Genomic DNA, 13,564 nt, shown 5'->3' with positions numbered 1-13,564 from the left:
AAAATTTGTAAATAGAAATGAAATATAAACTTTGTTGGCAAATCGGAAGGGAAGAGGATCGTAAATGCTGGGAGATGAAAGAATTTTGCAGGACATTGATGCTCTTTAAAAATTCTACAACACATGCGTGATACACATGTATATTACGATATATTTCTAAAGATAATACGACAATCCGAACTAAGATCGTAATCGAGATCGAGACATGGATTTTTGCATTGCGTAGGGAATATTCTTTCTAGAACGTCCGTTTTTAGAGTGAGATGTACATTCGTACGTAACCACGTGTGTATAACGTTTGTGGATTGACACGTAAGTCTAGTACTTACGAATAAATCATTTTTAGATACAATCACACTTTTTAAGTGTATTAAATTGCATGTATAGGAATATCAAATCTTTGTTACGGTCCAAATCTGGGTTGTCTTTAAGAACACAAATTGCATATGTGTATTTCAATATATTTATCATTAATATAAATTGTTCTCTCATGAAAATTATATACACGATTGTTTCTTATGCATTTGAATCTTTTTATGATAAAAACTTCACGTAGATCACAGTATACAAATAGCGAAATACAACGGTTTTTTTTCTTTCTTCAGTTATATAAATCTCTTGCTTGCTAATGCACTTTTCGTATTTGCAGACTTATTTGTCTTTCCTCGTCTTGCTTTCTCGCACACGCTCACACTCATTCACACGTACGTAAACGTACATTGATTCGCTCGTAAGAACTTTTCCATACTCTCTGTCCCGTTTGTATGCGAGTCTTTTGTAAAAAATACGATCTTAAAACCACTTTCTAATCATACACACGCCTTCGGTCCCTAGTTACATACCACCTTTTTTTTTACTTTTTCTTTTTTTTCTCTTTTTCTTTTTTTTTTTTTTTCTTTTTTTGTTTAAAGTCTAGGTTCCGTTGGCGAGGAATGTGAGTCACACAATCGCATCGACAACGAACGTAGAAATTTCGATTATAAATTTCTCTCCGGTACTAAAATATATATATATATATATATAATATATATAGAGATTTATTTATACATAAATTTATATTCATATATATATGTATATATATAACTCTGGCCCCGAATTCCTTAAAACTCTCGCACAATTTTGTCCGCTTTCATAGAGTCTATTATACTTTTCTCTCTCTCTCTCTCTCTCTCTCTCTCTCTCTCTCTCTCTCTCTCTCTCTCTCTCTCTCTCAATAGCTCGTCAATTTATGTACAAGTATCTATTAGATAGATGCAGGGATACGAACGATCTTCGGTATCGTTTTGACCACTTGAAGCGGTGATCGCGTCATTTTTCCCTTTTCGTTTCCTTTTTTACAGCACACTAAACTAAAAAACGCGTATATGTACGTAATTACCGACGATTAGATTGGCACAACTGAGTCGGTGCAACGGGAAACCATTTTCGAAATTTTCTCAAACTTAGTTATTTACAAAACGGACCGCACAACATTGGATCCTCTTCAAACGATTTGAGCTATATTACGTTAATTTTAAACTAATATCAAGATGTCCTTTTCTTCGTTCAAACAAGAGAACGTTGGATATATCCAATCTCTAGTTATACTAAAAAGCATATTTTACCCCGGGAAAATTTACTTTCAGGTCAAAGTTTACATCACAGAAGAACTTTGGAATAAAATAGCTCGATCGTTTCCCGAACACACCGTTTTGTACGTTCGTCGATAACGCTCTATAAGCATTTCTAAAGTAGTTCGTTGTAGAAGCGAGAAACGTTTCACACTCGCGCACGTGCGTTCACACGAAGGATGGAAAACGGATGGCGGAATATCCGCGAAAAGTTCAAGCTTCACCGAAGCGTCCTCCACAATGGTAGCACGACAATTGGCTCCTGGCGTACTTGACGAGGTTCCGCGCAGCCAATTATCTATTTGAAACGCGTGGAAATCGATGGACCGCTGTTTGTTCGTTGCTCATCCTCGAGCCCGATTCAAAATCGGTTGGACGTTGTTCGAAGTTGCGGCCAACGTCGAAATAAAATGCATCGTGATGCGGTCGACTATCCGAGGCGTGTCATCGGCTAATCACGACCGAGGCAACCGTTGTTTGCTGCTTTGGACACCGTTGTTTTCGTCGCTTGACGCGGTAACTCGCACGATATCTTTATTCGTCAGTCTTTCGTCGTGTATTTTGCCCTGTAAACATCGATCGCACGTCGATTTTTACGCAACTAACTTGTACGCGGGTCTTGTTCAAACAGTTGTATTCAGCAACAAATATCCCTAGATGTGTGCATAGTCATTGCGAAAGCAAAGGCTATAGCGACTTTGTCGAGATAGCTCTCGTCTATTTAACAGAAGGTACGTACATTTTTTCGCATCATCTCGAAACACGACCGTCTCTGATCGAGCAACGAGTACGTTCTATAGTACATGATCCATTGACTCGGTTGGCGTTAAAAACGCACAGTCGGGTCGGGGCTATGTCTCGCGTCACTTTTTCTCTTCCGACTCTTGATTAGTTTTCACGAGATTATACGCGTGACTTCTATACTTTGCCGGTGGGTCGTGAAGAGACAGAGGTTGCTGCTGTTGCTGTTGTTGCTGCTGCTGTTGTTGTTGTTGCTGCTCGCTGGATGGCTGACTCATACTAGACATGGAGAGGTCCGTCGGCATATCGATTTCCGGCTCGACGCCGCTTCCGCCTTCTTCTTCCGGCTCCGACTTTATCCGCATTTGCTGACGCAGCAGAGATATGTTCTTTATGTTCTTCAGCTCCGTCGGATTTCGCAGAAACCTAAATACATTGAAACCTGTTAGAAGCGAGTTCTATTCCATTTCGTAGGAAGCTCGATATTAAAGTTTCAACTTCTTAACTCGACTGAATTACGAAAGCAATTAAGTACATATATAGAGGAAATTACTTCATTTCAACACGTACGTAAATAGTTAAGGGTTTGAATAACCTCCAATTATGTACGTCTTTGTGTGTTTCGCTTTTCCTCGACTAGCTTTTACGCATTAGTTGTAATCGTCATATTATAAATATTTTCGTTCGACAGCTTTATATTCAAGCGGCTCTATGAAAATACTTTTCATTAAAATCGTACAAACATTTTCCTAGTATATTTATTCATTTGTAATTTATCTGATAACGGAAGAATATTTATATAGTAAACTTTGTATATCGTTACTTTTCTAATTTTTCGAGGATCCGGGGAAATTGCCAAGTGTTCCTCAAAATGTATCTCTCGAATCGATCGAATTATCCCTACTTTTACGAAATCGTCTCGATTTCCGCAGCTTATCAGATAAATATCTGTATCGCCTGGCTGTTGGTCGGCAATTGTTAGTCGACAGGCTAAATTATTACAACGACAGAATCAACTTACTGGTAACAGTGTCGTTCTCCTTGGACCTTTCGCAAGATGTTCACTCGATAATAGTATCGGAGAGCTCTGCTCATTTTATCGTAATTCATCGAAAGATGATTCTTCTGGATGCCCCAGAGCCTCGCAAGTCCAGGGGGGTCAACGATTTTAAATACCCCCGTTTCCCGACTTTTCCACGCGATGTAGTGCGTATACCGTTGCGAGGGATCGTTCAAAAGTTGTTGCAGAAAATCCCACAAGAGTCTACCATCTGCGTGACAAAGAGAAAGGAAATGTTTTTACACGTCCATTTCGAGTCGGCTGATCCACGATGTTATTATTAATTATATCAGTTTCGTATCGTCCTTACCATCTGTACCGGATACAGTTAAGAACGAGTTGTTTTTAGAGGACAGCTTGGATCGGTTCTGCGTCAGTTCGTCGTACGTATTAAAATTTGTTTACGGTGTTTGGATATTTATTACGAGCGTACGGTAGAGTGTGCGTAACTCTCTCTCTCAGATTCATCGCTATCTAGCACAGAATTTTTAGGACCATGACCTTCGCAAGATTAATTTCAGATGCGTGTCAGGTACTCGTAGCGTTGCGTTGCAAGAAATAGCAATGAATAACTTTGATACACGACCGTACAATGATTATCAACGTCTTGGTCGAACGAGCCGTTGTTTCGGTTACTTTCAGTATGTACGTATCTACGAATCTACGTCGATTTTTATGTAAAAAATTATCGGCAGACGCGTGTCTGTAGGCGATCTTGCGACGGGGGACAAAACTCGAGTGCAAGGAGCAAGTCCGCGGAATGGAATCTAGCCCGAACCGGCGGACAATCGTCGACGAACACGCGTTCGCGGTCCATCTATATAGAGACGGTGGTGCAGGCAAGAGCCTCGTAAAATGCAAGTCCGCGAACAAGTATCTTGTTCTCCGTTGGAATGCAAAACAAGGGGCAACGTCTCCGCGGGCGAACGTAGGAAGAAGGTGCTTTTTACCCCGTTTGGCAAGCAACGAGTCTCGCTGCGCGATGGATAGGATTTACGACGCGACATTTGCTATCGGGACGAGGCGGAACGAGAGTGGAAAATCGAAAGATACACGCTGCTTGTCGAAATCGCTGGAAAGCCGCGTACCACAAGGATCTCGCGAATCGTCGCAGGTCGAAGAAAGTGCGATCTCCTATCGACTGGAGGAAAAATGACAAACGACGGGGGACGAACGAGCGGACTGACGTTTTACCGTACGATCTTACGACTGACGCGAACGCCGAGATGGCGAAGGCTAGCGAAGCGCTGCTTACTCGTATTGGGTTCCGGGGAGTCGCTGGGGAAAAACTCTCTCGCGGCGTTGGCAGGGTTGGTTCTGAAGGCACCGGGCGTCAGAGGCATCATCGGTTGCGTCAACGTGGGACTGGGCTGATCTTTGACGCAAACTTCGCTTAACCTCTGCGCCGCGAGGGCGGTCGGGGTGGCCGGTGGGCTTCCGGTCGCCGCCTGTTGATTGTCCTCGTCCGAGTCGCTTTTGTAGACCTGACTCTGAGTACCTTCCGTGTGGCCCGGCGAACCCGCTTGACTGTCGACCGAGGGCGCCGGAGACAGCGTCACCGAATTCGCCGACATCAACGAGGCCAGATTCGCCGTGTACGGGTTCTCCGTCCAGGTCGGGGTAGGAGGATGCGAATGAGGGCTGAGGGGATACGCAGAGGGCCTCGTAGGCGTCACTGGACTGCTGGGAAGACATCTTTGAAGCTGGCTAAAGTCTCTGGCCAGCATCGACAGCACGTTGTGCAACACGTCGCCAGCGCCTGGACACCTCTCTCCCAGATCCGCCTTTGTCAGCAGGCAGAGCGCCTTGCCGTTCATTTGGAACATGTCCATGTCGAATTGGGGTAGGTCGAATTCTCGCTCGGCCCATCGCAGGAACGTCGCCACATCCTCGCGGGACCATAGCCGTGGATCCGAAGCTGTTGGACATACGCGTTCGATTAATTTCTTTCTACTCTCTCCTCCTCTTCCTTCCTTCTTGTTCTTTCTTTTTTTTCTTTTTTTTTTTACACTTATGGTCTTTTCGTGCTCGTCAAGACGACGAAGAGACCGGCAAAGTCCGGAGAATCGTACGAATACTGGAGAACTCGAATACGCGAGTAGTACGCGTGCATCGATGCTTTTTATGACCTGGAGCGTGTATCAAAAAAGATACATCTAGCGATTAAAAACCTACGTTCGTAATATATTTCACGTCGGTTACGTAAAAATATTACTTAATCCGCGACTACGTAGAGGCACGTTTTTCTTCGTACTTTCATTGAATAACGTTACAGTGTTTCTATCAGTTCTCAATATAGTTACCAATTACAGGCAATTGCATAACTTTGTCGCGAATGCGAAACGTCGTGTATCTATTAACAAAGTACACACGCAAAAGTCGAAATTTCACAGCGAGGTGTTCCAAACGTTTGTAAAAATACATTTCGCTCGACCGCGTCTAGAGTTAAGTAGAGTTAAAAAGTACACACGTCAAAAGTATTGACGCGATCGTTCTGCGGTGTAATATTTAAATCGAAATACGTACGAAAAGCTTCGGCTCTGCTGGTGAATCGGTTTTGGTCCAAAGTTCGAATAACAGCGGTAATACGTTTTTCGCTCGAGTAAATTTCACGAACGGTAGTGTTGCAACGACGAACGTATTCGTATACGTATTTAATTACGCGATTCAATGACCACGTACTCGGACGTTAAAGGTCTCTAATTCACGCGTATTTAAATACTCGAACGCACGCGTGTCAACATATTCATATTCTAATTCATGAATCGTAACAACGATATATGAATAATTAATATTAGATGTTGTTAGAAAATATGTAGCTAGAAAAAGAAGGAAATAGGAAATAACGGTAGTACGATGGTTAATGACAATAACGAGAGCCTGTGTGCTAATGACCAGCGTCGATAATCGCGAACGTGTTTTTTCATCGAACGAAATTTGAAACTTCTTCTTCTGGAACGTCTTTTTCGTATACAACGCGTTTTATCTCGCAAATTGCTGCGCCCGTTCATCCGCGTGGATAGTCGAAGCGCGTAACCAGCCCTAAATCGACCCTTCGAGTCGTTTTCGAACCGGTCGGTCGTACGAATCGGAGAAAAATGTCGACGATCAAGAACAAAATTTAGTATAGCGGTAGAAACAGGTGGGACGAAATTGTCGAAATTGTTAGCCTGGTTCGATAGATAAAAGGTACTTTTGCAAGCGATCGTGCGCGAGCAGAGGGGACGAAAATCGAACGGAACTTACCCAAACTAGCTGGTAGATGCGTCTTGAAATCGAGAAAGGGACTCGGTGGAGGATGAGTGGGTGGAAAATTCATGGCAGGTCCGTATCGCCAGAGCAGCTCTGTCGGGCTAAAAGGCAGAGATATACCCGGTGGTAGTCGAGAGTCCATCCCCGTCATTCCACCCCCGGCCGAGACCGGTGGCAATTGCGGCAGCTGAATCGACGGCAACAATTTCATAACACGTTTTTCTCTCTATCTTCCCTTCTCTGAAATCGACAAAACACCAACATTTTCAAATACCATTCGACGACGATCGTTGTTAGACTTTTAACTTTCCGCGGTGAAAATATCAGAAATACCAGAAAAATATCATCGATGAGTTCGTACGTCTGTTTTGATTTCAACGTACGTAGGAGATTAATAACGAGGAAAACACAGCGTGTTGGAGACGCGAAGGAAAGGCAAAGATATTGGCACGCGAAGGTCGTTGCGCCATTGTTCCGCACCAGGAAATTCTCGTTCGGGAAGCGCCGACCACGCGAACCGATCGCGAGACAGAGAAACAAACTTGCCGTGGAATGAAAAAAGAGAGCGAGAGAACGATGTTAAAAGGAAAGAACGGAAGCGCCACGACACCCGACGACACCTTCGCCGTTTCTTTTCTTCCTCCGATCGACTTTGCGTTTCGCGTGGTGTCGCGCGGACCTATTTTTCCAAAGCTATCGATTACATCCACCGTTTGTCCGTTTTTATACGACGCACGCAGGAAGAAAAAACAAAGGCAAGTTGCCGCGGACGCTGCTAATCATCGCGGGCAGAAAAGAAACAGGAAGCATCTTCGCTTACGCGCAATCGCCCGTAAAAGTCGGCAGACCGCGCTCGTACGAACAATAAAAGCTCGATGTATCGCCGCGGAAAAGATATTTTGCCGCGAATCAACCCGGTATCGAATTTAAAATATAGATAATAATCTCTTTTTTTTTTTTTTTTTGTACTTTATCATACCGTAACGGTAGAACGATGTTTAGACGGCCTTAGTCGGACGATCATCGAGATTCTTACTATCCGACCAGCAGCGATTTTTAACCGAAACGGTGAAATGTACGTAATACGTGGTTAGGAGTAGCGAGAGAGGGAAATGACCTGACTCTGCGCTATCTTATTTCCCACTGCCTGCTCTTACCCTTGACGCACGAGCAACAGTCGAATAACGTTGGTTAATTCTCGGAATGTCACATCTCGGGATATACGAGCGAACACGGTGCCGGCCTGTGGCCGTATATCCGGACGTTGCTCTACCTACACTGTACTATTATTATTATTATTATTATTAATATTATTATTATACAGAGTAGGATAGATACACGCTAATTATCGCGAAAGAGCCAAGTAATTACGATGTAACGCAATAAAATAACGATATAATATAGTAATACCACGACCATTATTTGCGTTAAGATAGACGAACGTGGAAACTTGTAAAAATTGGATATGTATTGCGATAGCTTTGCTCTAACGTGACTCACGATGCGTTGAAAATTAAACGTTAATGAAATCGTACGCTTATTTGTTAAAGGAGCAACGAGGAAAACGCGGGCATCGTAAATCTCTCGTATCAAGATTTCACCGTTCGTACTATCGACGCAAAGTGCGCTCCTCCTTTATTTCCATTTGCCGAATATAATCGACGAACGCCGTGTATTACGTTCGAACGTGTGCGATTCCGCATTGTCTCGTTACGTCGTAACGTTCGATGGCGAAGATACGTGGCGAGAGATAAACCGGTTGCAGAAGGATTTTAAACGTCCTAATTGCCGAAGAAGGCCTGAAAGGCAGTTTTTGTTTAGAGGATCGTTCGAGCAGTTTCTCGCGTCGATTACGACTTCCGGTACAACTTCCTCCTTTCGTTGGCTCGTCGCAACCTCCAAGCCGGAAATGCCCGTTCTGGATGCTCGATCGATCACATTCCGTCCACGGGATTTCGTTCTGCTAGACTCGCGCGACTTTATTTTTACCACCTCTCCACACCTTACTCGCCTTTATTTTCTCTCTTTATTTATCGAAAAAACGGTGTTTAACGGTGTATTTAATAGAATTCGACCAAGAACCTGACGTAATAATCGGGCAACGCGCGCTTTCACGCGTTCGTAGGAGATTTCAAAGCGTAACATTTGACAAAACGCGCGTAACGTAAAAACATGTGCAGAGCATTTTTCACGGAGGTTGTTCTGATCGCGTTCTCAAAAACGCGAATCCGCGTAAAAATCCGTCTGGCTACTAATAACTAATATCAGGAATGCGCAACAACGTCTATCGAAACATCGTAGGCAATTAAAAGCAATGAAACTAAGGAAAATAACGATATTAGCCGTTCTCTGTACTCTACAGTTTGCTCGTATATAATTTACCGGAGCATATTGCCCGGCGGAAAACGCCGAGTATTATCTTGGCTGATGAAAAGAATTTCATTTAGATGCGCTGGATAGCGTAGGTACTTGAGGTCTGCCATAATTTTTAAGATTTAACGCTACAGCCACTGCGAATCTGTCCTATCGCAGGCTACGAGTTTATTGATTTTGCGCGCGATTTCAACAAACTTTGCTCCCTCGAATACCGTTTCGTCGAGTCGTGCTTAATGATATTTTGGTAATACTTTGTAATTTTTTCTTTTTTTTTCGAATTCGACGCATCGAGAAGAGCTACGTAGAAAGGTAGTGTATCGTCGTTCAAAAGCGTGACGTAAACAATCGTAAGTACAAATTTTCGCTTACAGATGCATACTACGTACCGTATATAAGCCGAGCAGTCAGCCGTGACTTTGTAACAAATTAGACGGCTACGTATAAACAATAGAAATATACATACATATATATATTAGTATATAATACGTAGGTAATTTTTTTTGATAACGTTTCCTTTTCTCCGACCTGTTACATTACAAGAATACAGAAACCAACGCGCGTCCCATACAATTTTTGTTTCAAGAATCGACGACAAAGATCGCGGCAAGGAAAATTGTCACTTTGGAATTCTAGCGTCACGTTGAAAAAAAGAAAAAAAAGAACTCAATTTCCGTTAAAGACAGTGACTCGCTCGTTTTATACATATTCTGAGTCATAACGTTTTCGTTGATTCACGCATTAAAAATTACGATGTAACGATAGAACCGAAATCGTTCTTTTAAAAAGAGAAACATCAGATAGAAAAACGTGGCGAGGCTGGTCGTTCAAGTTATCTTATTTCTCAAGACGAGCGTTATTTATCGATAATTTCCTTATTTACAACGCGTCTCTTTAACACGCGGCAAAATTTTGTACAAGAGTGGCGAGAGTGGAAGTAAAAGAAGAAACAAGACGGCGAGAACGAGGGAAATTAGCAAAAGAAAACGGTTCGGAAAAACACGCATACATTATTTCGTACAAGCAGAGATATGCATACATGCAGAAGCGTATAATCTGAATTGGAATAGCGATAAATGTAAATATAAACATAAACAGATAGGAAGCGAACATTCTCCCCGATCTTCCTTAATGTCAGAGGTTCGTTATGTCTTATTCATAGAATCTGTTGCGTAACTAACGACAACCCGAAGGAAACTACTACAATTTGATCGACATTAGCCGTCCCCCACGCTTTCTGCCAACCGTTTGCTGGCAAAAGCTATTTCGATATTTAGCGGATCGTAATTTTCTGTTAAAACGCGAAACGCGCGAAACATCACGCTCTCGATCAAATACATTATATATCGGTGCGAAAGTATACAAGGCCGTAACGCGGAGTCGCCCAAAGAAAGGTAAAGAAAGGAAAAGAGACGAAAAGCGGTTTAAAGGAACCGGTCGAAAACGAGGCAGCACGCGGACGAAGCGTCGACTCTCGCTTTGCTTCCTTATCGTTACGCTATCATCGTACTTTGTCGCGACAAAATGTTAGAAACGTTACGCGGATTTGCCGCGACTGCGTGCTGTTTTCTTTTTCTCTTGTATTCGACGCACCGACTGCACGCCGTTTGTCGTTAGGCGACTGTCTGCCAACAACGGCGCGGACGTTTCCAGACAGTCACCGTCTAAACGCTGTCCACGGGTTCGCAGCTGCTTAAGACTCTCGTTTTAAATCGGACAGGAACGAGCGTTTTCAGCTATAATTCGTCGACTATCGCGATCGTTGTCGGGTCTCGCTCGCTCGACTAAACCGAAGAAACCTGCGATCGACTGCGCTCCTCTTCTCCTTCGTAAACGAAATTCCATCTGTACAAAAGAAACGAGGCAGATTCGTCTGTTTGCGCGTATGTCGCAAAACTGTTGCAAAAAAAGAGCGAGTTTGCGGTTGGTGCACGCGACTCGAAGCAAAATAAAGGTCGCGAAAAAAAAAAAAAGAAAAAAGAAAAAGAAGAAAGAGGGAGTTGTAATATATAAGAGAACTCCGAGCCAAGCACGAAATCGTTCTGGTTAACGGTAGAAGGCGGAAGATCCTTGAGGAGGATTTAAGATTTATCGCAGAGCCAAGAGTCGATTCTCTTTTCTTCCGGGTACTCGACTGCTTCCTCTCTCCTTCTCGCTTTCTTTATCTCACTCACGGTTTTCGCTAATTCCTGTCGGGCTTCGTTACGTGGCAATCTACTATTGATTCGTCGATAACAGAGGATACATCGCTGATAATAAGTTGATTTATTATCGGCGTAATACAAATTATATTAGCTGTTGATCGACTCGTGGAAAAAGGTTGGCCGTGCCTCGAGAAACTCCTAAACAATTTAAAACGTCGCGAGTTTTATCGAAAAAACAATTCCGTTTTACCTATTCCTTTTCTTTTCTTTCCACTACATAATTCAGCGGCATCTTCAAATTACGATATACGTATTCCTGTTATTGCGTGAATTACGTAACACGGGTATTTATGGTAGACAAAGTACCGTTGGTTTTATTAAAATCAACGGTGAAATTAAATAAATTATTATCGACTGTGCTGGTAAATGTTACGTACCTGTCAAATAACGAGTAACAGATTGAAATAATATTTTAGTTGCTAATAAGGATTAAATTTCTCCTTTAAACGACGTGAAAAATAACCTATTTACCGTTTCTTATCTGCAAACGAAATGTTACTTTTTGTTTGGATTTAATTGTTAATAAACGTTAAATAATACCGTTTACTAAAAATAAATAACAACGACAAATGAAAAGTAAAGGTCTATCCGCAAATAACGTTTAATTTCAGTAATTAACTTGATTACTTTGAATAACGAATAACTTATCTCTGCTTTTCGTCTCAACTATGAAATAACAAACGGCTCTCTATTTAAATAATTATATAATTGAGACTTTACTCGATAATGCCCAACGCATCGACTATGACTCACTTCTGAGAAAGCGAATAATTACAAAAGCCATGTCGGTTTTCACTTGTACAAACGTTGATATAAATTGGCCACGTAAGATTCGACGTTTATCAGGAAACAAGAAAGGAAAGAACAACAACGAAAAAACAGAAGCCGCGCGAAACCAAAGAATAAAGCGTCGATCACGTTACCCGACGTTATCAGTCCACTTCCGCGTATAAAACGGATTAAAAGAAGGCTTTCGTACTTGACATTTCGTAATCGATAACTACAACACGCTTCCATGTAACATCGTCGACGACAAAAATAAAAGTACATATGTACTCTCCAGATGGAAATACTTTTGACAAATATATTCCCACTGTTTGAGTTTAGAAACGTTTGGAATTTTACTTCTCGCCTAGGTATGTGCGCGCGTGTGTGTAAACCGACGATTTATCGATATCGTCCGATATCGTACTTACATTCACCTTTGTCGCGATCTACTAGATATTAATATCATCCACTTTATACCGACGTCCTTTGTATCATAACCGTAGATTAAATTGTGATTTACCGTTGTTTACTACGTACATACAGCGATAGAAATTTGCGGATAGATTTTCGCATATCTTTGACTCTATAGGGTCGTAGCTGAGGCCAAGAAGAATTCTACGAAATTCGGAAATCGGACGGTCGCAACGTCGACGACGTTAACACGAGGCTAACGCTGAAATCGACACAGACCGAACGAAAAGTTTCGATGCACGGGCGATAACGAGTTTCGTCGTACGTATACCCGGGCGTTAGAGCGTACGGTGTAAATATCGAGATACGAAGGCACACGCTTCGAACCTTTTCTCTAATTATCTGTAACTCGGGTACACGGCAGGTACGTTCACAGGACGTCTCCGCGCTTATTTTAACGCGTACATTCACCTCCTCTATAAGTTGTATAGATCGGATACACGGACAGAACGTGGCAAGCGATCAGGTCGAGTCGTAGCTTGACAACGATAGAAAATTCCTCTCGTCCCGGAAGCGAAAGACGTTTCGAAGATTCGCGAAACGCGTCTATTCCGAATCGCCAAACCCTAAACGCTGGAGACGCGATATCGCGGTAAAAAGCAAAAGAAGAGGAAAGCCGGTTCGCCCATCGACCGTTCGAAAACGCTATCGTCCGAATTTCGCAAGGCAAGCATAGCAGACGGTACAAGAAAATTACGTAATAACAGCGATGCATCTATAGAGAAGAGAATAACGAGGGAAAACTTTCTCCGGTCCCGGTACACTCTGCTTACCTCCTCTATAATTTTCGTTACGCTCCAACTGCACCATGATCTATCGCACATGCGCCACGTAAATCACCGATTACACACAGATTTCCTCGCAACGCCGCCTAGATGATCGTTTAAACGGGAGTTTACGTAGGTTTGAGTGCTTATCTGGCGCAAACGCTTTTTACGAGAACGCCGGTACCTGAGCGGATCGTTTCCGGAACGTCTTGATACGATAACCGATTTTCCTTGGAATTGAAAAGCTACGGCAACCGATGGAAGCGTGCGCAACAGCGAAAAGTATCTTCCTTACGTTATCGGGCTTTAATTCCATCT

General features: G+C 42.7%; 1 protein-coding gene across 5 annotated transcripts in view; it reads right to left on the bottom strand.

Annotated features, from left to right (window-relative positions):
- Positions 1–445: 445 nt before the first annotated feature.
- Positions 446–13,564, bottom strand: part of LOC132915097 (ets DNA-binding protein pokkuri) — a 28,911-nt gene continuing 15,792 nt past the window's right edge. For 4 of the 5 annotated variants that reach the window (XM_060974755.1, XM_060974754.1, XM_060974758.1 and 1 more), the window contains 4 exons: positions 6,658–6,903; positions 4,667–5,329; positions 3,373–3,622; positions 446–2,777 (listed from right to left, as the gene is read on the bottom strand). In XM_060974755.1, coding sequence (XP_060830738.1) covers positions 2,474–2,777; positions 3,373–3,622; positions 4,667–5,329; positions 6,658–6,874 — 1,434 coding nt within the window. In that variant the 5' untranslated portion in view covers positions 6,875–6,903 and the 3' untranslated portion in view covers positions 446–2,473. Of the gene's footprint in view, positions 2,778–3,372; positions 3,623–4,666; positions 5,330–6,657; positions 6,904–13,252; positions 13,489–13,564 lie in introns of those variants that run through there. The other variant, XM_060974756.1, reaches the window with a different exon arrangement.

This window comes from Bombus pascuorum, chromosome 16, assembly GCF_905332965.1.
Source record: "Bombus pascuorum chromosome 16, iyBomPasc1.1, whole genome shotgun sequence".
NCBI classification, from domain to species: Eukaryota; Metazoa; Arthropoda; class Insecta; order Hymenoptera; family Apidae; genus Bombus; species Bombus pascuorum.
Note: the sequence above shows the minus strand (reverse complement) of the source record. Positions and strands in the feature narration are given on the sequence as shown.